The sequence below is a fragment of the Vanessa tameamea genome, chromosome 2, assembly GCF_037043105.1.
Source record: "Vanessa tameamea isolate UH-Manoa-2023 chromosome 2, ilVanTame1 primary haplotype, whole genome shotgun sequence".
In the NCBI taxonomy this organism is placed as follows: Eukaryota; Metazoa; Arthropoda; class Insecta; order Lepidoptera; family Nymphalidae; genus Vanessa; species Vanessa tameamea.
The window spans coordinates 828,976-856,119 of NC_087310.1; the positions used below are offsets into that span (position 1 = coordinate 828,976).

At 32.3% G+C, this 27,144-nt stretch overlaps 2 protein-coding genes across 4 annotated transcripts in view; one reads left to right on the top strand and one right to left on the bottom strand.

Annotated features, from left to right (window-relative positions):
- Positions 1-27,144, bottom strand: part of Obsc (Obscurin) — a 415,125-nt gene that overhangs the window by 149,542 nt on the left and 238,439 nt on the right. The window lies entirely within an intron of this gene.
- Positions 393-25,645, top strand: Cd (cardinal). Of its 2 annotated transcripts, none has more exons than XM_026636883.2 (13): positions 393-546; positions 4,875-5,026; positions 12,260-12,497; positions 18,928-19,142; positions 19,628-19,798; positions 21,214-21,372; positions 21,553-21,771; positions 22,211-22,408; positions 22,931-23,067; positions 23,440-23,607; positions 24,041-24,279; positions 24,546-24,712; positions 25,013-25,645. In XM_026636883.2, the coding sequence occupies exons 1-13, from the start codon at positions 416-418 to the stop codon at positions 25,261-25,263; spliced, it is 2,445 nt and encodes an 814-aa protein (XP_026492668.2). In that variant the 5' UTR covers positions 393-415; the 3' UTR covers positions 25,264-25,645. The 2 variants fall into 2 exon arrangements, with proteins under 2 accessions (XP_026492668.2, XP_026492669.2); XM_026636884.2 differs by having other exon boundaries at positions 4,878-5,026.

Consider the following 27,144-nt stretch of genomic DNA (forward strand, 5'->3'; position numbering starts at 1 on the left):
CAAACATAGCCGGGCCCGGAACTAGTCAAGGTCGTTCATAATTTGAATTTTACGAATCGTTGATATGAGATATCGATTTGCAATTTTCGAAAAACTCGATAGCCTTTATAATCTCGTAGAAATCTTAATATGAATATGTTAAGGATGTGCGGTTTCCTTTTCGTATTAGTATACTTTTTCGACCAGTTATATGACATACATTTGGACAATCTTACTGGAAAAAATATTCTAATTAGAGTCTTAAAGCTTTAATATTTGTAGGTAAAAAATCTTAATCTAATCTGCAAACTTTTTTATATTTATATATTTGAGACATAAACAAATTTTATATACCTATATATTTTTGCTAAACATAAATTAGAAAAGAAAGAACTCCAATTATATAGTGACTCTTGTTCTTTTTAGGTAAATCAAGATGCAGAGATCTCAAACCAGCTCGGAGAGAACTCCGCTGGTACCCCCAACTTATATGTTCGAATCCAGCATCTCAAGGACCTATCAGAAAAGGCTTCGGAGTTTCCAATGTGCCATCTGCGTTTTATTAATGTACGTATGTTCGACGTTTATTTATGTAATAAACACATACAAAGTTTTTTAATGTTCTACTGCTTAGCAAAAAACTTCTCTCCTCTTAAAGATTATTCCACCACGCTGTTACAATGTATGTTATACAAGTGGCAGAATTTTATCTGACACGAAGGTTTTCTTACGTTGTATTTGTCGAAAAGATGGCCGTGAAGATATACACTGTCACAATGCTGTCCCCGGTTAAAATTCACGTTTTATAGACACTGTCCCATCTCAGTTGCGTTATGTTACGTTTGAATGAACCCCCAATTTTGTTTTATTTTAAACATCGACTTCTGCAAGGATCACGATTTCATAAATATTTTATTTATTTTCTAATGATCATTACATTCACTCAATCTATAATAAAATCTATAATAAATACCAGCGCATTCAGAAAGGAATATAACTCTGCCTCTAGGTCCTTCAAAAACATGATTGCTAAGGCGAAGACGGAGTACATTGGCAGAATTGGCGAGAGACTGGTGCGCCTCCCTTCAGGAACACGTGCGTTCTGGTCTCTCGCTAAGGCTGTCTTAGGGAATTTCTGTCAGCCCTCTTTTCCATTTTTACACAGAGACGGTGAGTCATTGGCCCATACCGCGAAGGAGAAAGCTGATCTTTTAGGCTCTCTCTTCGCGGCGAACTCGACTCTAGATGAGCGAGAAAAGTCACCACCAACTATCCCGCGGTGTGATACCACGATGCCGGAGGTTACATTCCGGCAAAGTGCAGTTCGTAAAGCACTTCTTTCCTTGGATATTCATAAGTCGAGTGGACCCGATGGCATCCCTCCAATCGTGCTACGGACTTGTGCTCCCGAGTTGGCACCGGTCTTAACGCGTCTTTTCCGACAATCCTATGCATTCGGCGTCGTCCCGAACTCCTGGAAGACTGCTTTGGTGTATCCGATCCCTAAAAAGGGCAACCGCTCAGACCCGTCCATTTATAGGCCTATAGCCATCACCTCCTTGTTCTCCAAGGTAATGGAGTCCATTATTAACTGCCAGCTCCTGCGGTAACTAGAGGAGTACCAGCTGATTAGCGAGCGCCAGTACGGTTTCCGCCGGGGTCGCTCAGCCGGTGATCTTCTAGTTTTCCTGACTCATAAATGGGCGGAAGCAGTTGAGAGCAGGGGGGTGGCATTAGCAGCCAGTCTGGACATAGCGAAGGCCTTCGATCGCGTGTGGCACAAAGCGCTTTTTTCGAAGCTTCCTTCCTATGGGCTTCCCGGGAAATTATGCAATTGGATTACCAGTTTTTTTGGCAGATCGGAGCATCAAAGTCGTTGTCGACGGTGCATGCTCCGACTTAAAATTCGTCAATGCTGGTGTTCCACAAGGCTGCGTTCTATCACCCACTCTGTTTCTTCTGCATATCAATGACTTGTTGCAAATCAGTAACATTCACTGCTATGCAGACGATAGCACCGTAGACACCTCATACACCGGCCGTGCTAATATTTCTTGGGAAAACGTCGAAGAAACAAACCGGAACAAACTTGTATCTGAAATCGAGTCTTCGTTAAACAAAGTCTCGAAGAGGGGTCGGCTAAACCTAGTCCATTTCAACCCCAAAAAGACGCAAGTTTGCGCGTTAACTGCTAAAAAAACACCATTTGTCGTATCTCCACTATTCGAGAACATTCCGTTAGCCGCCACAGCTAGTATAGGAATACTTGGCGTCGATATTTCAAGCCTCGTTCAGTTCCGCGGTCAATTGGAAGGCAAAGCCAAATTGGCATCAAAAAAGCTCGGTGTGCTCAGCAAGGCAAGACAGTATTTCTCGTTGGCCCATCGTCTAAGACTCTACAAGGCACAAATTCGGCCACACATGGAGTACTGCTCTCACCTCTGGGCGGGTGCTCCCCAGTACCAGCTCCTTCCATTCGACCGTATCCAACGTAGAGCGGCTCGAATTATCGACGATCAAGCCCGAAGCAAGCCCGATCAAGCATGAAGCAGTAGAGATGTTGGATCGCTCTGCATCTTCTACAGAATTTATCAAAGGGAATGTTCCGATGAATTGTTCGGATTAATCCCGGCTGCTGAATTTCACCTTCGGACATCTCGCCAAAATTCAAAATATCACCCACACCACCTAGATGTCCGAAAATCTACAACAGCGCGATTTTTAAGACATTTTCTGCCTCGCACAACCACTCTGTGGAACCAGCTTTCGCCGGCGGTTTTTCCGAACCGATACGACTTGGGAACCTTCAAGAAAAGAGCGTTCTCCGGCCGGCAGTGCACCTGCAATGCCCCCCGGTGTTGCGGATGTCCATGGGCGGTGGTAGTCACTTTCCAGCAGGTGAGCCTCCTGCTCGTTTGCCACATCTAACAAAAAAAAAAAAAAATTATAATGAAGAATACGTTTAACACTAAAATATATTCGAAAACTTTGTCATCAAAGTTGCAAATTTAAGTAAATATTTATCTTTATGGGATATTTTTAAAACGCCCCAGTAGACGGTACGTGAATCGTAATCAAAAATGACGTGCAAATTCAGGCAACTGAGTTTTTTATGTTGAATTCAATTTAATAGTCAAACTCCAGTTTGATTGACAGTGGACGTTAGAGTACTATTAATTGACTTAACTTTTTTTATAATATTTAGTTTTAGGGTTTTATAATTGTGTTCTCACATTCTAAAAAGAGGTGTAAGAAACGATCTGATTACACCATTTTAACAATAAATCTCTTTAATTATAATAATATATACATAAACATCTATTACCATAATAATGTAATATTCAATTCCGAAATATATTGTATATTTATGCGAACGTGCCAATCTTGTGTTATTTTTGCCATATAGCGTGGGCATAAAGACAGAATCTCGCTACTCTGATTCTTGTCGCAGCTTGTACACAATTATTGGCAAAAAATATATTTCTATCTGATAACTCGTAGACGTTCACTTAGAATCGAGTTCATAAATCTATATATCTATAAATCATTTTTAATTTGTGTGATTATTTTGTTTTTAAAAGCGACAAAAATATGCTAAATTTTTTGCACAAATGTCTAGGTAATCCACATACCGTATCGGTAACGCATGAAATTAAATTATATTCATGATGACATTTTTACTTAGTTAAATTGATTAACATTAAAGTTGTACCAAACTATGCGGGTAACAAAATAAATACTGCTAAACAATAACTTTTGCCTTGGTTGATTACCTATTGAAATTTTATAATGTATATAACATATAAAATATAAGCTCATCAAATTACATGTATAAATAAGGAATACTGTGGTAATCATAATGCAGTCGTAGTACGTACATAATGTAGTTGTAATTATTAGTGTGGCTGATTCGATGTATGTATAAAAACAAAGATTAATTATGTATTTCTACGGTATAGCTCATAACGCTGTACTCAAACACAACTATTCCATTCAAAGTAGCATATAAATTCATAAAACAAATATTAATGTCATCTAATATAACAAAATCAAAATAATCTATTTTTATAACGACAAAAAATATCAATGATAATCGATACAGAAATTTTGCCAAGAGTCAACTGTGTTGTTAGTAAAGTGTCCAACACGATGTCCCGAACTTAGGGGACAGATTTTTTTTTTTATTTGCGTTTGTATACTAAGGTCGCCTAAAATTTAAAGTTCGGAAGTTTTTTGTTAAAGAAAGTTGTGATTTTTCCAAGGTCTGATTCATTATTTGGAATTAAATTTATTTTTGAATTCAGTGTTATCAATAAGCGATGTGTAATAGTTTTTGATGTAAAGAAGATCAACCGCGTGACGTCTGACTGATGTTAAATATCTAAATTAATAGAGTCAAACACCAATAAAATCATAAATCAGCTCTTACAACACACAAAAGCTTATATATGAATATATATGTTCAATATTCATCTATTCTATTCTACATTCGAAGATGATTCTTGCATTGAACTTAAAATGAATTGAAAAATATTTTTGTTTTGCCTTTATAATTAAGTTCGTTATTCTTAATAATTTATCACAGTATTTAGCACTTCGATCAATTTATTTACCTAGATTTTTTTATCCGCTAGCGACCATTCGAGAATTTCGATAATATCGCAATACCTGCTTAATATTAATTAGCCCAGTTCGTTTAATATACTAAAAAGCTAAAAGTTGCAAAAACTCTCTTCAGCAACAAATGGCGAGGAGAAATAGCCGTTGCATAATCATAACTTTGACTTTAAACTGGATAATATATTTCGAACATCGAAATTAATATAAGCATTAAAAATAAACTAATAATTAAATGAAATATATTTAAAAATACTTTAATGCAACCTTAAATATAGTAGTGTCCTACTAACGATCTCGCTGCTGGTGACCATCTCGTACAACCTCGGCCTGGGCACAGATGACAGCACAGAGACAGTCAACTTAACAATGAGTTACACCCTGAATGACGACCTCAAGCCATTGCTAAACAAGAGCTGGCCCTTGAATGGTAAGTGACAAGTTCTCTTTATCTTAAAAAAATAGTCATTTTTCGTTTTATTAATTATGCATAATTTACTTATATTCTAATCATTACAGATACTTTTAAAAATATAAAAGATTTTTCTAGAATATTCGATCTAAAATATTTGTTACAAGAAAGTATAAAGATTTTCTCTTATTTATAAATTAATAAAGGATCGTTTTTATAGCAAGTAATGTTTATTACAAGAGTATTGAATACATTTTGACACACATTAATTTGAAAAACATTGGACACACGACTATATATGAGTGAATTCGTGGTTTACTTTAAACAAAGTAAAACAAAGTTGTTTAATGAACTCATTCTCACGTTTTCTATACTATTACTATAAAGAAGTAAAGTTTGTTTGTTTGTATGTAGGGTGTAATCTCCAAAACTGACTCAATTCTTAAAAATGGGTAGAAAGGGACATTATTCCTGAGTGCTGTAGAGTATAAATTTGATTGCGTACACACGTGCTAATCCGCGGCGAGTCGCTAGTTAATAAATATATGAAGAGTTATATTTTTATATTTTTTTTATTTCTATACAAATATATTTGTTCTTTAATTCTAGTATAAGATTAAATGGGGATAGCTAAATCCCATTAAGCCATGTTTATTTTTTATACAATATTCATAATTTATAAATGATGATCAGGAAATGAAGAGATATTCTTATTGGGTATACATAATATGATACCATAACGTGATACTACTCATTAACTTAATAGGGCTATCTATGACATGTTTGATATCTAACTTCTGTCAACTGGAATTTAGACTATGGTCTTTTTATAATAAAGAATTAGAAGACACCATCTTCTTAACATCTTACTTGTACGTCGACTTTTTTTAGCGACATTAAAGGAATTATTTTAATTAATAAGATGTTTCCGTCGAACGAATCTCAACAAGCAGACTCTACCGTTGTTAAAACCAAAATTTATTTTTTATTTAATGATGAGATTTATTTCCGGTGAAAATTGAAAGAAAATATTATTGAAATACGAATTGATTGTGAATGATTGGTATAAAAAAATTAAACATTAATTTCGATTTATAAATGTTAATTAACTTTAAATAATCAAAACAATTTGTTGACTTACAAAGTCAGATTAGATTAGTCACATATGATTGACATATAAAAGAAATAAACACGTGTTCATTTAATATTTTAAGCTCATATTATTTTTTATATAAATCAATGCTAATAAAATATTAGCATTAATATAAAACTTAACCGAACATTTTTTATGTGATGGGAACTACTTTTGATTGACTCCTTGTGATTGGCGCGTGCCTAGAAATACCGGTTAACCTTCTGTATAAAACCATCTCATAAATATATTTGTGTGTTATTCATAAACGATAATTAATCAATAAAATTAATAGTATACGTGTATAATTAAGTTCTTAGTATTGTTTAGTTAATATTCACACAAGATACTGATTATTACTGCAGAGTTAAACAGACATTACTACAACATACCCTTCTAGCGTACTGGCAAATATTATATTTAATATTCCTAACCATATGGATGAATATAATAAAGAATCGTTCTATATAGGTGTATTCAGTGACAGTATGGCGTAAATAAGTCGTTGGTTTAGGAATTGATTTAGACTATCTCTAAAAACTACCAATCTGTTACCTGCTGGATGAGTGATGTTACCTTATGATTAAATTATAACTATTCATATAATACTCTCTGACATTAGCCAGCCATACAGTTTTAAAAACGTATATTTTTAAAGTATTTATATGTAATTTTTATTCCGTTTTATTTAAATTTTTGGTGCTGATAACTTGATCATCATAATGATATCATTATAATGATATTATAATCTTATTTTTGTATCACGTGATACTTATATACGTATCTACGAGCCGAGATGGCCTTGGTTTGGCCTAGTGGATTCTTTGCAGATTAAACTGGCGAGTTCAAACCAAAAACCAATTATTTTCAACTACCTAATTATATAATGGAATTTTTGAATTTTTTGAACTGAAACAGACTCAAAATGAAATAGTTTAAATCATTTGGCTTATTTTATATTTTTACGAACCTAAAAATATACTTAAGCACCTTTAAACTTTAATATATATATATGGTCATAGATATATATTATGGTGTTAGCGTTATGTTATTTACCGATTTTATAAATAATATATTACACGATATTACGAATCTTACCTTTATTTTTATTAAATTACATAGAATTAAGCTAACGATAAATAATGATATATTAGAGTGATCTTATCTAAAATTTAAGCATCATAATATGTATGAATTTCATCTTACTTTAAACTAGTTACCGGACCCGGCTTCGCACGGATAGAATAAGGGTCAACATAACTATATTATATTTATATTGAAAGATAAACATACATACATACATTTCAATTAAAAGTATGTGTTATCTTTACAGAGTATAAAACAGTCGCTTTCTCTGTCCCTATGTCCGTTTGTACGCTTAAATCTTTAAAACTACGCAACGGATTTTGATGCGGTTTTTTTTAATAGATAGAGTGATTCGAGAGGAAGGTTTTTGTATATAATCCATAGACAATATAGTTAAGTAACACTGATAATTTTAAAAGTTTCTAATGTGATGTCATAAATTTATAAATTTTTTGCGCTTACATTGTAAACGCTGGCTGAATCCTACTAGATAGATCAAAATAATGTACTACAAAATTGTACACCTCAAAAATGTCTATAAAAAAGTCCGCGATGGTATATGTCTATCTCTTAAAGATACCCCACAATAAAGATTTTTTATCGTTTACTTTTTACGAGAAATAATGGCTTATTTTCGAAGCGATTTTAACCTATACAGCATTAATCCTTATCCAATAAAATACCTTAAATATATTGTTGATTTAATATTGATCTATATGGCCCTTTACAGCATATGGTTTAAATGAATATTTTCGAAGATATTACAGATTTAAAAATTGCGGAACGTAGCGCTTGCGGTGGTGAGTAGATACGTATTTAAGCGTTTCTTAATATTCTACCTCTGAGGGGGTGAAATAAGGGATGAAAGTTTTTATGGAAGTCCGTCATTTTTTAAATTAAAAACAAAAACTGTTTTTGGGATACTTATTAAATATGAGTAGATACGTATTAAAGCGTTTCTGGATATTTTACGCCTAAGGGGAGAAATAGGGTTAACATTCCGTATACAGGTTAGTCTGGAAGTCTGTAATTTTTGAAGTTAAAAGCTAGACATTTTATTTTTGGGATACCGATTAAAAATGAGTAGATACGTATTTAAGCGTTTTTTGATATATTACGTCTAAAGGGAAAAAGTAGGGGTTGACATTTCGTATACAGGTTAGTCTGGAAGTCCGTCATTTTTAAGCTAGAAGCATGAAATATTATTTTCAGGCTACCGATTAAAAATGAGTTGATTCGCATTTAAGGGTTTCTTGATATTCTACCCTAAGGGCTGAAATACACACCAATGTGGTATACAAAGAGGTATTACATTAACGTAACATTTGAAGTTAATTTGTAAATATATTCATATTCTACGCGGGCAAAGCCGCGGGTAACAGCTAGTTACAAATAATTTAAAAATATTTCTTAACTTTTTTTTTTAAATACAAATAAGCACGGACCGTGACGGAGAATTAATCCAAATAAATTATAAAGTTGACTATTTTCAAAATTATATAATTTGACTCCAGTGTTGAATATACATTATTTCAGTAAAGTATCGTAAATATAGTAAGTTCTCGAACCTATGAAAGTAAACCGGTTTTTTTTATAACCGTTTCAAAAAACAGTTTTGTAAATGTAAAAAACATTTGTAATATCTTCGAAAATATTCATTTAAATTACATGCTGTAAAGGGCCATATTGATCTATATTGAATGCACAATTTATTTAAGGTTTTAATTTAACCTAATTAGATAATGATTAATGCTATATTGTTTAAAATTTAAAAATAATCCATTATTTCTCGTAAAAAGTAAACGATAAAAAATGTTTATTGTGGGTTATCTTATATATATATGCCATCGCGGACTTATTTTTATTAAATTACATAGAATTAAGCTAACGATAAATAATGATATATTAGAGTGATCTTATCTAAAATTTAAGCATCATAATATGTATGAATTTCATCTTACTTTAAACTAGTTACCGGACCCGGCTTCGCACGGATAGAATAAGGGTCAACATAACTATATTATATTTATATTGAAAGATAAACATACATACATACATTTCAATTAAAAGTATGTGTTATCTTTACAGAGTATAAAACAGTCGCTTTCTCTGTCCCTATGTCCGTTTGTACGCTTAAATCTTTAAAACTACGCAACGGATTTTGATGCGGTTTTTTTTAATAGATAGAGTGATTCGAGAGGAAGGTTTTTGTATATAATCCATAGACAATATAGTTAAGTAACACTGATAATTTTAAAAGTTTCTAATGTGATGTCATAAATTTATAAATTTTTTGCGCTTACATTGTAAACGCTGGCTGAATCCTACTAGATAGATCAAAATAATGTACTACAAAATTGTACACCTCAAAAATGTCTATAAAAAAGTCCGCGATGGTATATGTCTATCTCTTAAAGATACCCCACAATAAAGATTTTTTATCGTTTACTTTTTACGAGAAATAATGGCTTATTTTCGAAGCGATTTTAACCTATACAGCATTAATCCTTATCCAATAAAATACCTTAAATATATTGTTGATTTAATATTGATCTATATGGCCCTTTACAGCATATGGTTTAAATGAATATTTTCGAAGATATTACAGATTTAAAAATTGCGGAACGTAGCGCTTGCGGTGGTGAGTAGATACGTATTTAAGCGTTTCTTAATATTCTACCTCTGAGGGGGTGAAATAAGGGATGAAAGTTTTTATGGAAGTCCGTCATTTTTTAAATTAAAAACAAAAACTGTTTTTGGGATACTTATTAAATATGAGTAGATACGTATTAAAGCGTTTCTGGATATTTTACGCCTAAGGGGAGAAATAGGGTTAACATTCCGTATACAGGTTAGTCTGGAAGTCTGTAATTTTTGAAGTTAAAAGCTAGACATTTTATTTTTGGGATACCGATTAAAAATGAGTAGATACGTATTTAAGCGTTTTTTGATATATTACGTCTAAAGGGAAAAAGTAGGGGTTGACATTTCGTATACAGGTTAGTCTGGAAGTCCGTCATTTTTAAGCTAGAAGCATGAAATATTATTTTCAGGCTACCGATTAAAAATGAGTTGATTCGCATTTAAGGGTTTCTTGATATTCTACCCTAAGGGCTGAAATACACACCAATGTGGTATACAAAGAGGTATTACATTAACGTAACATTTGAAGTTAATTTGTAAATATATTCATATTCTACGCGGGCAAAGCCGCGGGTAACAGCTAGTTACAAATAATTTAAAAATATTTCTTAACTTTTTTTTTTAAATACAAATAAGCACGGACCGTGACGGAGAATTAATCCAAATAAATTATAAAGTTGACTATTTTCAAAATTATATAATTTGACTCCAGTGTTGAATATACATTATTTCAGTAAAGTATCGTAAATATAGTAAGTTCTCGAACCTATGAAAGTAAACCGGTTTTTTTTATAACCGTTTCAAAAAACAGTTTTGTAAATGTAAAAAACATTTGTAATATCTTCGAAAATATTCATTTAAATTACATGCTGTAAAGGGCCATATTGATCTATATTGAATGCACAATTTATTTAAGGTTTTAATTTAACCTAATTAGATAATGATTAATGCTATATTGTTTAAAATTTAAAAATAATCCATTATTTCTCGTAAAAAGTAAACGATAAAAAATGTTTATTGTGGGTTATCTTATATATATATGCCATCGCGGACTTTTTTATAGACATTTTTGAGGTGTACAATTCTGTAGTACATAATTTTGATCTATCTAGTAGGGTTCAGCCAGCGTTTACAATGTAAGCGCAAAAAGTTTATAAATTTACGACATCACATTAGAAACTTTTAAAATTATCAGTGTTACTTAACTATATTGTCTATGTATTATATACAAAAACCTTGCTCTCGAATCACTCTATCTATTAAAAAAAACCGCATCAAAATCCGTTGCGTAGTTTTAAAGATTTAAGCGTACAAAGGGACATAGGGACAGAGAAAGCGACTTTGTTTTATACTATTGATGATGATGAAGACCCAGTTTCAAGTAAATAGGAACGTCAAATAATTAACAATATTTAATATAGTTTACAATATTTATTTTTCCAGTTTTTGTTACAATCATCCATTATCTTCCGCTTTTCAACCCAGATTAACAACTCCCATGTCAAATTCAAAAATATTCTTCTTCTACTTTTATTATAAAAATGTCAAACCAAAAAGTATTCATCACATTTATATAATTCTGTGATTGAATATAACTCAATAGCTAAAAGCTATACAACCTTGAATGATTATTTATAAATATTTTATATAAAATAGTTTATAGTCTTACACTATGTAAAGATATAGACTTCGATTTCTTAGAAGTACATTTCATACTAGTTGTCTCCCGTGGCTACGCTCGAGTATTAGGGGTTGGTCCATCCAAAAAGTAGTCCATCCTTGGGATTTACGGTTTCATGAAATATGGGAGCATATACAAAATTTTATCTAATTCGGTTCAGTGGTATGTCCTTGAAAGAGAAAGAGTATTTTTCATTTATAATAGTTTGTTTTTGTTATATTGATTATGCTTTTTTGATGCGTGTAACATATCACAGTTATTTATGACTCATGTAAATTTTTTACATTTCACAGTCGTCTTGCGGTGAGTTTGAGTTTGTTACAAAATAGCTTTATCGGAGATTTCGCATAAGCCCTCCGTGTCTGTGTCCTGTTTCCAATTTTTAATAAAGAAGTCGGCAATGTTTAGAACCTAAAAATTCAATATAACACACATATTTGAGACTAATTTAATAATACATGATCAGAGCCGGATTCAAACAGAGTTTTTTTAAGTCACGGGGCAACAAAAAGCAAATTAAAAAAAAAAAACAATAATCATAAATATTATAAATTATTGTAATGATTTATAAAAAATATTAATATATACTACATTAAATGCGTTGCCTTAAATACCTGCTCTACCTCCGAATTTTCTTAATTCCTCTGAATTCGGCCCTGTACCTGATACAAAATATTTAATTAATACAATAAAATGTATCTTTTATTAGATCACCCACCGAGAGCATGGGTAGGAAGTACGCTGACAAAGGAAAATTTGGAAACCGCGGTTCTAAAAGGACAAGATGCCTTACAAAAACGGAAGTCGATAGAAAAAACTCTGAAGCCCCTTGACAATGATTCTCCAGCACTGAGAGCACAGCGAGCGGCAGCTACTGCGTATAAAGTAAAACCACTAGCTGAATCGGCTTTCGCAGCTGAAGAGGCAACAAGGACACTAGTCAATGGGTAAGTGAATACAGATAATATTACTTGTAATTTTTTTATATTGTCAAACATAAGGCAACAGAGTAAATCATTCAGATTTTTAACTTGGTATTGGAAAATAAACAAGGATCAAAATCTTATACAAAACTCGAATAATGATCTGTGAACCAATTCGTAAAAGAAACTTTATTGCATTTCGTTACACTAGCGAATATCTTATTGCATAATAACATTTCCAAAAATAAAACTACATACATTAAAAAAAGTCTCCATCACGAGAACGGTAGCGCTCCGGCAGAATTAGGATTTTTACGTTTAAATACTACTCGTACTAAAGTTAATAACTTTATAGCAGCCTTTTGAAACGAGTGAGAGAATTTAGTGTACTGTAATGTAGGTTGTATCGGGGAATATGCGTCACCGAACGTGTTTAGACCACTTCAGACCGATGACCTGTGTACAAGTGAACATTGCAAAAAGAGCTCTATGCAATCATTGCAAATGAAGAAGGTGAAGGATGTTATTTTGAAACATAAAAATGCCGATTAACATCGATTTTTCTAATTCGATTAGTGATAAATGCGGACATTTAGATTAGCTTCTTAATATTATCTTAATTTTGAAAACAAGTTTTTCATTTGAAAACGACGCAAATTAAGCATTAAAACATAAGACAAGAATTTTACAAATCAAATTTTAGTGTATTGACATTTTGAATACACAGAAAATTGTTAATCGATTCGAATCTGGAGAATTTTAATTACTTTTTTTTGCGTCTACGCGGCATTATTTTATTTTATTACATGTGAAAAAGTAAATAGGAACTCAATGGCTTTCAGACTTTTTGATGCTTGTTTGCTTCTCTAATTTGAACATGTAATTATTTTGAACCAAATAATTTGTTGGTAAAGATGAGGAGGGCGTAATTCTTTCTATTGTATATATTCTCGAGCTTCTTTGAAAGGCTACCACAAGTCGCATATATTATTCAATATGTCATATAGTTAACAGCATCTTTGGTCTAATCTAGTCTAGTTAGGGTCGCATGGTTCGAGGTCCAAGCTTAGATTTTCCGTCGAGAAATTATCAATAGTAGACCAACACATAGATTTTACTGTTTATATTATGAGTCTTTAATACTTCAGTAGGTATTTGTTGGCCTAATCTGAAATAATTTCTTTATATAATTTCGCTTTTATTTTGGATATTTTTAACCAACGTAATGTTGTGTGCAATAAAGAGTAAAAATTGGACAACGATTAAAACAGTTTATTGAGACCAGATTGAATTTCTTACTCAATATAACTGTATAATTAAAGGCTTATAGCCCATTGGATATAAAACGCGATCAACTCGCTTATCGAGTCTTATTAAACAATGCACGTACTGAATATTGGACCAATTGGCTTTCATTAAAGATAATCTTCTAAACATGAAATTTAACTACACAAAGTCGTCATCATCTAACTAAGTAAATGTCTAGGGTAATGTCTTTATATTCGTAATTCGTATTTTATGTAAAAAAAAAAAAACTTACATAATAAAAAACAAAATATACTTGATTTCAGTAGACTCTTGAATCGTCATCACGCGTATTACATAATTAAATTAATTTTTAAGCAAACACCGGTTTTGGAATGTACTTTCTACCAAGAATAACCGACAAGAAATTAAATATTAAATAATATTAAAACCATACTTGCGATATACATAAGATGAACTATGTAAATGTATGATATTAGCTGCGTAAATTAAGCTTGAGGGCAAGATTTCATCATTATAAATGAAAAAACAAGTTGATCATAACAAAAACTTTAAAAATTAGGATAAGAGATTAACATTATTCATCCAAAGCTAATATTGTGTTCTCTGAACAATTATTCTTCCTAAGAAAAGGAATTAAAATTTGACACAGAAATAAAGCTCGCACGATCGTAATCAGTAGGGTAATTATTTAATTTTTTATCTGTATAATTTTTATATTTATTAATATATTAATATATTTTTTTTAGGAATATAATCATGCCAGATGATTCTCTCTGTTCAATCTTCCCCTGTGGAAAACCAATTATACAAAAAAATGCTGCGATCAGTCATAATCTGTGTATTTTTTATTTAAATTTATTTTTGTAATTAGTACACGGTATGTAAAGATATTTTTAAAAAATAAAATAAACAGTTAAAGTCAAGAAGATGTAACAAAAATAACTTGAATACGTTAATTGATAAGACTATAAATTTTGTTATCAAAACGCCTCAACTTATTTTGCCAAATAAGCTTACAATAACGGGTAAGATGTGACGCAAGTATCAAGAGCACTCATAACTACACGAACCAAATATGTTCACTCATCGCGATAATATTCGTGCGAGAAAATTTCGACATTGGTCGAAAGTTAATGTGAACGACTATCGATGGATTATCGACATCCACGTCGTGTTTTTGTGTGTGTGATTGAAGTGCGGCCGGGCAAACGAAACTCACTCGAAGCTCATCACGATTAAACCCTTTGATGCACAAGAGCTTAATGAACCGAAGGCTTCCCTAAAGTTTAGCTCCATATTGCGATGTATTACCGTAAATATTCAAACGGTTATAAGCTGCCATACTGTTTTAGTAACCATGAAACCAGTTTTAGGTGTTTGTCACTCCTTAAGTATCTGTTGTTATTCAAAAATAAATTTCCTACAAATAATATTAATCAATAATGTCTAAACTTATTATTATTACAATATGAAACGCATGCCACATTAACATTTGACCGTAATAGTTTCTTAAAATTAACAATTTATTTATTAAATTCCTGTACAAGCAAGTTTTCGGTTGATATTTTGAATTGAATCGACCCATGAGGAGTTTTCACGACATTTATAAAGGAATTTTAGTCATTACTATTTAATTTCTACTCGATGAGCAAAAGCCCTTTGATTATATATGTATAACGCCTCAAACTGTTGGCCACTAAGTACACGCACACTAGTAAAGTTGTATGACGTTTCGCGAGTGTCACACGTAGCAGTCACACACACCGATATAATAAAGTTGACTCGTTTGTTTTAATTATTTTGTAAATAAAAAATCAGAGAGAGATAGATAGAGCATAGCCTATTAAATATGATGACGGATACAAAGCTTATCCAAATCAGTTAAATAATCTTTATCGATCGTTTTTTTTACGGCAGCTATCGATGAGCTTTAGTGTTACCAATAAAAAAAATAGGAAACAAAATTCGAAACATGCAAACTAGTAAATGTAGAGAACTAACATATAAAGTTCTTTATTTCATTTTAAAAAGCGCATTACACAAGGATTTTCGGTAATTTGGATTTCAACTTTGCACCCTGATCTTAGATTCGTACAATAGACCGTTCAAAATGTTATGTTTTTCGGCACACTAAGATAGATAGATAGAAACGTATAAAACAAAAAACACACTCATATATATTTCCGCGAAACTATGATAATCCTATTTTTTAACCAATTTAAAAGCCTTTCATCCCATAGTGGTTATGGTAGAAGAACACCATCACCTCTGGTCTTCGCAGGATGTTTGTAAGACGTGACGATGGGAGTATTTCCTATGGAAAACATTTAAAAATTTGTATAATTAATACATATATTTAATGTCATTTTATGGTTACCTATACATTTTTTGGTTTGAATTCGGTTTTCCGCCATAAATTAAATTATGTATGTAAATAATTAAAAAAACCGGGGTCTTTTGTTATAATTTACATAAATAATTCACATAATTTTGAGATATAATATTCAATAATGTGTATAATATTTAAATACAAGTTGCCAGGCGCCAGCTTTGCTAGATTTTAGTTAATTGTAATAATGTTTTTTAAGAAAATGTTTAACGAAAAATCGGTTCCTATTTTAAATTTTATACGAATCATTCAAGCCGTTCATTGCCCCATTTCATTGTCCGGACTGTCTTCGAAATTGTCCGGAGCATTTTTCCGATAAATAGTGTTCTTTTGAATTTCTGTTTTGCCATTTGTCGAAACATTCCAAATACACAAAGTAATGGTAAGCATTCACCCGTTCAGTAATGCTGACTATACTTTATTAATAATGGCAACACACACATAAATTTCAAAACGTTTACCGAGTGTTTGATTACCTACGACTTCATCAAGTGTAAAGTCGCTGAAATACTCGTACCTACTTAGTATTTCACTTGAGTTTTCTTAAATCCCAATACTAATATTGTTCACAGCCAATCAGAATATTTTCCTTTGAATCTGACTAGCTGTCGCCCGCGGCTCCGCTCGCGTTTTAGAGATTTGTCATCTGGTGTTAGGTATAAAAATTTCATGCCACAATTCATCAAATTCGGCTCAGCGGTTTGGCCGTGGAAGAGCAACAGATAGACAGAAAGACTTACTTTTATATTTGTAATATTATTATAAACGTGGATTACACCACATAGTAGCTGTGTAATTACTTATACGGTGCGTATCTCGTGTTAAGGACCTGATCAACGCAAATAAGCGTGAGTCGTTTGCAAGCTTTCCAAAAATGTATTCGCTATAGCCATTATTCCCGTTTCTAAGTTATTCATCTTTAAAACAAGTCCGTAAACTTGATGTCACCTGCGTCAGTGGGAGATGGAAAATGGTGGTGTACAGAGACAAAAAAAAACTGATAAATTTTGACAAAAATCAAACTAATAATTAAATATTTATCAATCATTTACGTATTATATAATAATATTAATAAGTAGATCACGATCTTAACAAAAAACGTCATAACTAATTTATAGTTTTTGATAATGAAAATGTATTTTTCCATTACTTTTGTGGGTATTGTCTCTGGGGAATTAGTGCAAACGTTGCAATCGCATTCTGCACTAACTTGATTGCAGAACGACCAGGTTCTTTTACTTTACTATTTTGTATCTTGACTACAATACCGGTGCAACCTGATTTGCTGCAGTTTTTAATATTTAAAAAGGATCTCCGTTTATATTATAATTTAAGTAATGTATTTAAGTAAATTGCAACATCATAATGTTAATGGTACAATCAGCACTCAGTTTTAGAATAAATAGCTAATATATATTTCCATATCTTTCGCGGATAAGTGCGTTGCCCTCTTACAAAGAGTCTCTTTTATTACGCATAATTTGCTCCTTCCACTTCCAAATGTTTCCATCGCGGTTTAGTCTCTGCCGCGTATTGCATTATTATGATGTAATAACCTCATAAAATCGTAGGCTTAATATAGTTCTAAAATCACGTCAAAAGTATATTTGATTAGTGGATCGATTACTTATAGTGGTAACGTTCACTTATACGCAATATACAAAACGTATCGAATACATTGATGTATTTTATACACATAAGGGGCTTTCACACAAAACCAATCATAGCGACTATAGACTTATTTCTTTCTTATGTTCTTTGTTGCAATATTGAATGAAAACCTCCCAAATACCAAGTTTATTTTCTACTTACTGTTTAGCTACGTTCTGATAATTTAACCACCATCACTTGTACTTTGGGATACAGAGTTTTGGAGCAGCTCACAGGAGTCTGCTAACTACACCCTCACAAACCGTGAGCGTACTAGGAAGGCTTAGTAGTCCGTGTCATGATTATTTCCGAAACAGGTATATTCATAGCATGGTCATGGTACAAGACGGTGAAAGGTGCAGACTCTTTAAAGCCTTTTCAAAATACCGCTTAAAAAATTGTTTGAGGTGCTATGTGTAACGCAGAGAACCCGACGAAGAACTAGGATATCTGTGCTGGAAATTAGTGTGTTCTGTATTTTTGCTAAATTTTTGTGCGCAAAGGAAAAATTGCACTCATCATCGTTTGTATCGTTGTAATATTATCTACCTTCATATTACAGTAGATTTTATGCACAAATACTCTTCGTCATATAAATATATAATTATATATATGATTTTAAATTTATTTTAAATATTTTATCGATGAAGAATGACTGAAATTATTAACTAGTCTTAATTAGAAATAATATCGTATATACATACGGTTTAAATAACCCGCTGCGTTTTATTTTATCGTCTGACAATGATTTAACCGCGAAATACTATCCAGCCTACTTTGGCTTCTCGCTTGACCGAACTGACACATGATCCTAATACTGGCTTTTGTGTTATTTAATACTAGATAAAAATATACCTACAAAGCGGTATAATGTTTTGAATTTTAATTATCTTCGAAATTTATATACTTATGGAAAACAGGGGTACTTAATTATCAAAAGAGCACATTTTTAAATTTAAAAAGTATTATTGTATACATGTAATAAATAATATATAGTATTATGGACGCCCAGTATGTACAAATATTTCAATGCAATCGGTTGGATCAAATAACTTATAAAACATATAATTTCTTCAAACAAGTAATTGCGATGTAAATATATTGTGTTAAATCATAAAATAATTAAACATATCATTTCAATTTCAGAACCGATGATACCACGATTGAAGCTGGTGTCGGCGTTGGTCCACAAACCAACAGCTCCTTCAATGAGCCAGCTTACTGCCGTCCTCCTACAAAACCTTGCGTGCTTTCAAAATATAGAACACAAGATGGCAGTTGCAATAACTTGAACAATCCTCTCTTATGGGGAGCGTCTAACACACCCTTCAGAAGAGTAATACCACCAGATTACGGTGACGGTAAGTAGTCTAAAGTAAAATACTCTTTCATTACAGTTTAGGAAGATCGCACTCGTGCTAATAAATGCTTTAACGCATAATTCGAGTTATAGTTTCATACCACAAAAAAAAAACATAACACTTACCAGAGTTTTGTATTATCGTCCATTGATGAATACAGACAACTGTTTAAAAACAAAATATAAATCAAATGAAAAAACAATTCATTACAATTCATATGATTATTAAATTATTACAGATAAAAATATAAATAATAATTTTACAGAGGAAATAATTTTAAAATTTGTTGTTTAAACAAAACATAACTCGTATAACAAATCATGTAAATAAATTGCCTACTTAAAATTAATAGCAATTATTTATTTAAACAAAATTGCTAAGCCTATTTTAATAATATCAAAATTAATAAAACAATGTTTAAATTTTGGAAAATGAAAAAATAATAATAACAAGTATACTACCTAATACGCACGTTTTGATATTAGGTATCAGCTCACCACGTCAAGGCAACAACGGCACAAAATTACCGAGCGCTCGTGATGTGAGCGTTACGGTACATCGGCCGAGCTACGCCCATGACTCTTCCTTCACTGTTATGCTGGCTGTATGGGGACAGTTTATAGATCATGACATCACCGCTACAGCTCTGAGCAAGGGTAAGAATAGAGAAGCCAATTGACTACCATTTTGTGTGGAACTTTATCTGAAGGGAAGGTGTTAAAAAAAAGTACTTTTTATTTCGATAGTCTTTCAGCATGTACTATTTAGTATTCAATTATATAACATAATAAAAGCAGTTAAAACAGTTAAGTAAAATTGAAATTTGCAATTCTAATGACCACAATTGCACCTTCTTCATGCATACTTTGTTTATACGTAATGAATTATTATTATGTTAGTATAAATAACGAAATCTGAAGAATGTAAACATATCCTATATCTAGTTTAAAGATTAGCGACTAATTATCGCCCGTGTGTTAGCGGAGGGTGATCGTAGGTTTTAGGTATAAATAATAGCTTACGCCCTTCCCTGGGAACAAGTTTGCTTCATAACAAACTTCATCCCTGATATAAGGACAGACAGACAGACTTTCATATTAATAATACTAGTATAAATAGACAATTAATTATCCTATAATTGTAATACAATATGAAACCATCAGCCATTAGGAATAAGATTAGTATTATCGATGCGACACGGCAGAAGTAACTACTTAAAAAATTTAACACTTGAGATAACAACCTAAGTATTATATAGAATTATAGATTAATCGGAACCATATGGCTTTACTAATAATATTTTTCATTATATTTGTGAGATTGACACTGAATCTAGCTTAGTCATAGACCAGGCTTCAGAATACTATATTTCTCTAAATAAATTTAAGGGTGAAAATTGACACACAAATAAATATAAAGTTTTATCAGTTGCCAGGGTCGGACCGTGAGTTTAGGGGACCTTGGGCTAATACCATTTAGGGGCCCACCTAAGACACACCTGAACGTAGACTTGAATTAAATGAATTGAATGGGTTTGATTAATTGCAGGATTCGCAGGGCTGCAAACCATACGATCTGTTTAATTTAATAAAATTAGGATTTTTGACTTTGACTTGACTTACTCGAGGCCCTGGACTGAAGCCCAAAAAGCCATATGGTAGATCCGGCCCTGTCAGGTGCACAGACATAACAGTTCAGCGTGATGGTAATCATAAACGGCAATTTGACGCAAGCAAATATATTAACGAAATTTCCTGACACTTCCCGAGATTTTTATTACCATGTGAGATTTTGATTTAACGATCATTGTTTCGGTACTCGTCTCGATCAAAGGACTATTTATAATAGCGAAGAGTTTAAACCAACAGCTAAATAAACTCTCGCTTAAATATGGGATCAAGAGCTGTATAGTGTCGAGGTTCCTCAGTCTGAAACATTAACCACCCTGTAGTAGACTGGACACTATGAGACAAATAAAAGTTACTGTCTAATAAATATTATTAGTTACCTATATATTGTGACCAATGAAATCTATTGATACAAATTCTTTTATAACACAATTACATTTTAGGTGAAAACAGTAGTGCCATCTCTTGCTGCAATTTGATAGGCCCAGTACACCCTGAGTGTTTTCCCGTCAAGCTTGATCGTGAGGATCCCTTTTACCAAGACTACAATTTGACTTGCATGGAGTTTGTGAGATCTGCTCCTGCGCCCACTTGCCGATTTGGTTAGTCTCATAAAGTATTAACTATTTAACGTTCATCATATTACAAAGATATCTAATATAAATAACTAAAATGAAAAATCAGCTTATTAAAGTGTATAAATTCATAACACAACACCTCGGTTACAATTCACGAATAGTCACAAAGAAACGGCTAAGTTTAACGAAACATTTTATTTTCAGGACAACGCGAACAGTTAAACCAAGCCTCGGCTTTCCTGGACGGTTCGACAGTTTACAGCTTTTCCGAAGCCAAGACAAACCAGCTACGTGCTGGCTTGGGAGGTCAGCTACGGATGTTGAAGCTTGGACCTTGGGACCTCCTGCCGCCATCCATGAACCCTAATGACGGTTGCAACACTGTGGAGATGAATGCGAAGGGACGTTATTGTTTCGAGTCGGGTAAGTTTGTTAGAGCCGTAAATAGTGGAAAACACAAAAGCTAGACCTTTAAAAATTAGGTCATAAGATATGGTTTAAAAATGAGTTATCGGCTAAAATCACTGCTCAAAGTGATAGGTCATGTTTCGATTTTACTAAATATTCACTTGTTTTAGTTTTAACAAAATACTTATTAAAAATAAATTCAACTAGCGATGTACTATATATGATTTCTGAACTGTACTTCTGATTAAGAAAACTGCAACTAGCGATGTACGCTTAAACAACGTATTTAAACGTACAAAACTTAAATCTTACAAAACCATACTGACAACCGCTGAGTATAGTTTTGCATTCTTTTAATAAGTTCATACAAGTAAATCGAAAAAGCAAGCTGCATCAATTGCACAGACTGAGTACACATTTGAAGATACCAAAGACTTAAAATGTTTCCTTTTAGGTGATGATCGAGCCAATGAAAACCTCCACTTGACAACCATGCATCTAATCTGGGCTCGCCAACACAACAGACTAGCCTTTATATTGAAAAAACTTAACCCCCATTGGGACGATGAAATAATATTCCAGGAGGCACGAAGAATACTAGGAGCACAAATGCAGCACATCACATACGCTGAGTTCCTGCCCGCAATTCTTGGTGATTACAAAATTGTTTTTATAGGAAAAAATCCATAAGCTTTTGATAATAATATAAGAAAAACACTTAAAATTAACGATTATACTTACCTTTATGAGAATAAATAAAATCATTAATATTATATCTTTCTTTTGCATAATTTTTGTAGATAATAAATAGCAAGCCACCAGTATATTTTATAATATTTAACATAAGTTCGAACTGTACTATTAATAATTCTAATAATTCTACTTTATTCCGATTTGAGTTGTGAATGAGTCGGTCGAATTACAGGCAGAAGACAAAAAACATCTTACTTACACACTCGGGGACAACAAAACGCTCCCTTAGTACATCTCTAATTTAGCAGTTTAATTTAATAACAATTGGTATATAAATTTTTCGTTATAGCGTCTACAGTAGAATATAGTTCTTCTTCTTTATATGAGTTTATTCTCCACTGTGCTCTTCTCAAACGTATTTTTTTCAATGCTCTCGATATTAAGAAAACAGAATATGTTTTAAAACAAATATTTCCTTCAGGTCAGGACGTGATGTGGTCCCTGAACTTAACGTTGCAGGAGGAAGGCTATGCGGACGTGTATGACCCTACTGTGAACCCGAGTATAGCCAACCACTTCTCATCAGCTGTCTTTAGATTTGCTCACACGTTGCTGCCGGTATTACTTGAAAAGACTCTCTTAAAATATCATAACTTTTGCTAAAGATTAAAAATATATGTACCTAAACAAGTTTTGAAGCAAAATATCTGCATTTTTAATAACATTTCGTTACGTTAAACTGACTCTATAAATTTTAACTTACTAAGTTCTATTTATTAGTTAAATTATTTATTATATATATATTTATCATAATATTGCTGACAAAACAGACGTGGAAGTAACAATTAATGGATCTTGTCATCTCTCTCTCTAGAAATCCTATTTAAATTATTGAGTTCTTAGTAGGATCCTCATTCCAAACCTGTAATACTTGACAATTGAAAAGCACTGATATAAGTATTAACTAATTTAATTTATATTAATTTCCAGGGTCTGATTCACAATATAGACGCCAAAACAGGAACGATAAGCTACACGCACTTGCACGAAATACTGTTCAACCCCTACGAGCTGTACCAGGATAAGGGGCCCAAATACGCCGTGAAGTCCGCTCTTAACACTCCCGTACACACTGTAGATCCTCATATCACGGCTGAGGTAAATGATCAAGTCATCAGCTAATTGAGAATTGTTCTTGACTGTTATATATATTTACAGAGACGTATTGTTTGGTCAATAGCGAGTGTAAAGACTCGAAATTTAATTAAACCTACATATTTATTCAATATTTATTGTATATTTTACTGGCATCGCTCCCTGTGAGTCCGGCACAAATTACTATGATAAGATATTGTATGTGTGTGTGTGTGTTTTTTCTTGTTGTTAAATGTAAGCTTATTATCTAAGTGTTATTTTATAATGTTGTGTTTGCAATAATGTCATATTTCATTAATTTTTATTTGAAACATCTATTTGTACGCCCTGTGAGACTGACTCGTATGTCGTGGCGGCAAAGGGCACGAGGCCCCCTGTGCCTCGGCGCTATATATGATCACAGCAATAACAACGATATATAAATTCGATGGCGCAGCTGAGCGACCACCTGTTCGAGCGGCGCGCCACGTTCAACGGCTCGCTGGACGCGGCGGCGTCCCCGCTGCCGTGCGGGCTCGACCTCGTGTCGCTGAACATCCAGCGCGGCCGCGACCACGGCCTGCCCGCCTACCCCGCCTGGCGCCAGCACTGCGGCTTCTCTCGTCCGCGCACCTTCGACGACTTGGCGGAGATCTTGGACGTGTCTTCCATGAGCCGCATCGGCAAGATCTACAAGTGAGCTCGAATAGATTCTATTGTCTATTATTTACTAGTACGAGTCACCTTGCGAGGAAAAAAGGGCAAATTTATCGTAGTACCTCATATATTCGTAATAAAAAATCGGGATTTATATATATATATAATGGTAACGACAATTTTTGTAACAAAAAGTCTTACTTTTTTATTTTCCACAGATCAATAATCTGCAATATATTTTTAATCTAGCTCGGTCTTAGTCAAATCATAGGCTTTATATTTAACCTAATTTTATTAAATTGCAGGAGCGTTGATGATATAGATCTTTACACTGGAGCCTTAGCCGAGAACCCCAATGGCCGCCTCCTAGGCCCGACTCTCACTTGCCTCATCGCTGATCAATTCCTAAGACTAAAGGTCGGCGACAGGTTCTGGTACGAAACCCCTGATGAAACTGTTGGGTTTACAGAAGGTAATTTATTACAAATTACATAATAATTCGTTTTTAAACCGAAAATAGAAAAACTCAAGTGTCGAAAATATAAAATGACTAAAAAAAATATATGTAAATGTTAATATCTAAATACTTTAATGTTACATTATGTTTGATATTCTACATGAATTATTATATTTCGTCAATTTACTTGACTTCATTCTTATTTTTCGTGAACTTTATATATTATATTAAAGCTTAGAAAAAATATAGAAATAGTACAGAGGACCACCCCAGTTTCATCGTAATGTTCTTATCATTAAATATCTCTTCTTATAGAACAATTAGTGGAAATCCGTAAAACAACGCTAGCTGGTGTGATCTGCGCCAACGAAGATCTTCTGGATCAAGCTCAACCCAGAGTGATGGAAGGCCTCAGCGCTACCAACCCGCTTGTCGACTGCATGGAACTCCCTCAGCCAATTTTAAAGCCCTGGAAAGAAATTCCTCCTACTCCTTTGTCTGAAAATGAACCTAAAAAATCTGGTAAAGCGACTAGCAACAAAGCTAATAAAAAATCTAAAATTTAATTGAGGTTAGGTAGGCTATACAATACGTTTTAATGCAAATAACAAAGATTGAAGACTAAACGTTATCTGAATCTCATGGCTGTTCTAATAGTTACGTTACCCTCTCCTATATTTCGGTTTCGCTCGACGCATTTTTAATGCCTAACTATAAACTAACCTCAGCTAACTTTACAATCCATAAACGTAATAATAAATCGAAGTATAATAAATTGAATGAAACAAAAGATGTTTTCTTAACTATAAAGCGAGATAGAAAATATTTTTTATTTGACGTCAAACAATTTCGTCTACTTAGAAATAAATGTTCAAATGTATTTTTCATATGATCACATTTATTTACTCCTATAATAGTTACTTTATTACTTGTGACGTATTAACATAATTGTTTTTAATTTTAAGTTTTTATATGTTTATTAGAATTGTTTTTTTTTAGTATGTAGTTTATATTATTACAAATATATACTAAATAAAAGATTTTAACTTTCGAAAATAATCAATAATAAAATTAATTTCTACACTTTCTGTTTTGCGTTGAAATATTTAGCCTTATAGCGGCAATGAATATTTTTTATTTGGAGAGAATTATATATAAGAAATATAAAAGAATATCTATAAGTTTTAACGTAAAAATACAGGGTTATTTTTTACCTCCTTGAACATAAAATTACCTTTACACAGTTACCGCCGTCCTGAATTTTCATACAGGGATAAAAGTGCTAAGTAATGCAAAATTTTAAAAACAATTATTTAATTAAATGCTAATTTAGATAAGATATACATAAATAATATTATAATAATAATGAATAATAAATGTTTTCTGTATATAATATGTTTGGACTGTGAATAATGCTGTGCCAAAACTTGAAATGTTTATATAGTACGCCATGTGTTCGTTTATATGTAATGTAAGACATAGTTAATTTTATAAAGCTAGTCTCTATTTCAGAGTAAAAATTAAAGTAATATCAATGATTCATATAAAAAGAAAGTCTTATCATTATTATTTACTTAAAAATTATGTAAAATATGATTGATAATCTTTTAATAAGTTGTTCTAATGAAATAGGTACACATAAAAATGTTAATAGTCATAATCTAGTAAGTCTTATGATTCCGTCACTTCAATAAAACCTTTGTGAAACAGTGTAATTTATTATGACAATTTATTGTTAAATCGCTATGTGTATCGAAATAAATGTTTGTGTTTTTTTTATTATAGCTGTTCTTTTTATATTTTATAAGATTTATACGTTATTACTGCAACGAAATATTTCTCTTGACATTTAATAAAACCTTGCCACTTGCTGAAATCATATTATTTTTTTTTAAAGTTTCTATAGCTGGCAGTTTTCAGCATTCAATTATTATTTTTTATTTATTTTTTTTACATTTTTTTTAATAATAAATAATTAAACGGGTGCAGTAGCTTACACACACATTTTTTAACTTTATTTTAATTTATAATTTCTGATTAGTTAGTCAACGTTCGATTAAAAAAACATCAATTCGTCCTGCGTTACCCTTAACTTAAATATGGAATGATTTGTTATTACAATATAAAAAAGCAAAAGCGAACAAAATAATTGGATCGAGCAATAAAGAACAGGCAACGGCACAGTTAAAATAGCAAATCAAAAACAATTATCACCCCGTTAACATTTTTTTTTATTCTGTCTTTTATTTGTGCCAAGAGGGCACAGATTATTTCGCCAATGTCACGTGCGATGGAGAAGACACCATGGAGATTGAACGGTACGGTCGAGATTACAGGCCCCCGTAAACATAAGAGAACAATAAATGAAAATATTTTATATTGACAATTTGACAACCTAGTTTTGCGAAGTTCAATGTCAATGTCAAATGTTTAAGGTTCAAACTTCA

Excerpts from the sequence above, each read along its gene's own strand:
- Cd (XM_026636883.2), top strand. The coding sequence starts at position 416 with ATGCAGAGATCTCAAACCAGCTCGGAGAGAACTCCGCTGGTACCCCCA. Across the intron at positions 23,068-23,439 it reads TTGCTCACACGTTGCTGCCG|GGTCTGATTCACAATATAGA; the intron begins GTATTACTTGAA and ends ATTAATTTCCAG. Across the intron at positions 24,280-24,545 it reads CGCATCGGCAAGATCTACAA|GAGCGTTGATGATATAGATC; the intron begins GTGAGCTCGAAT and ends ATTAAATTGCAG.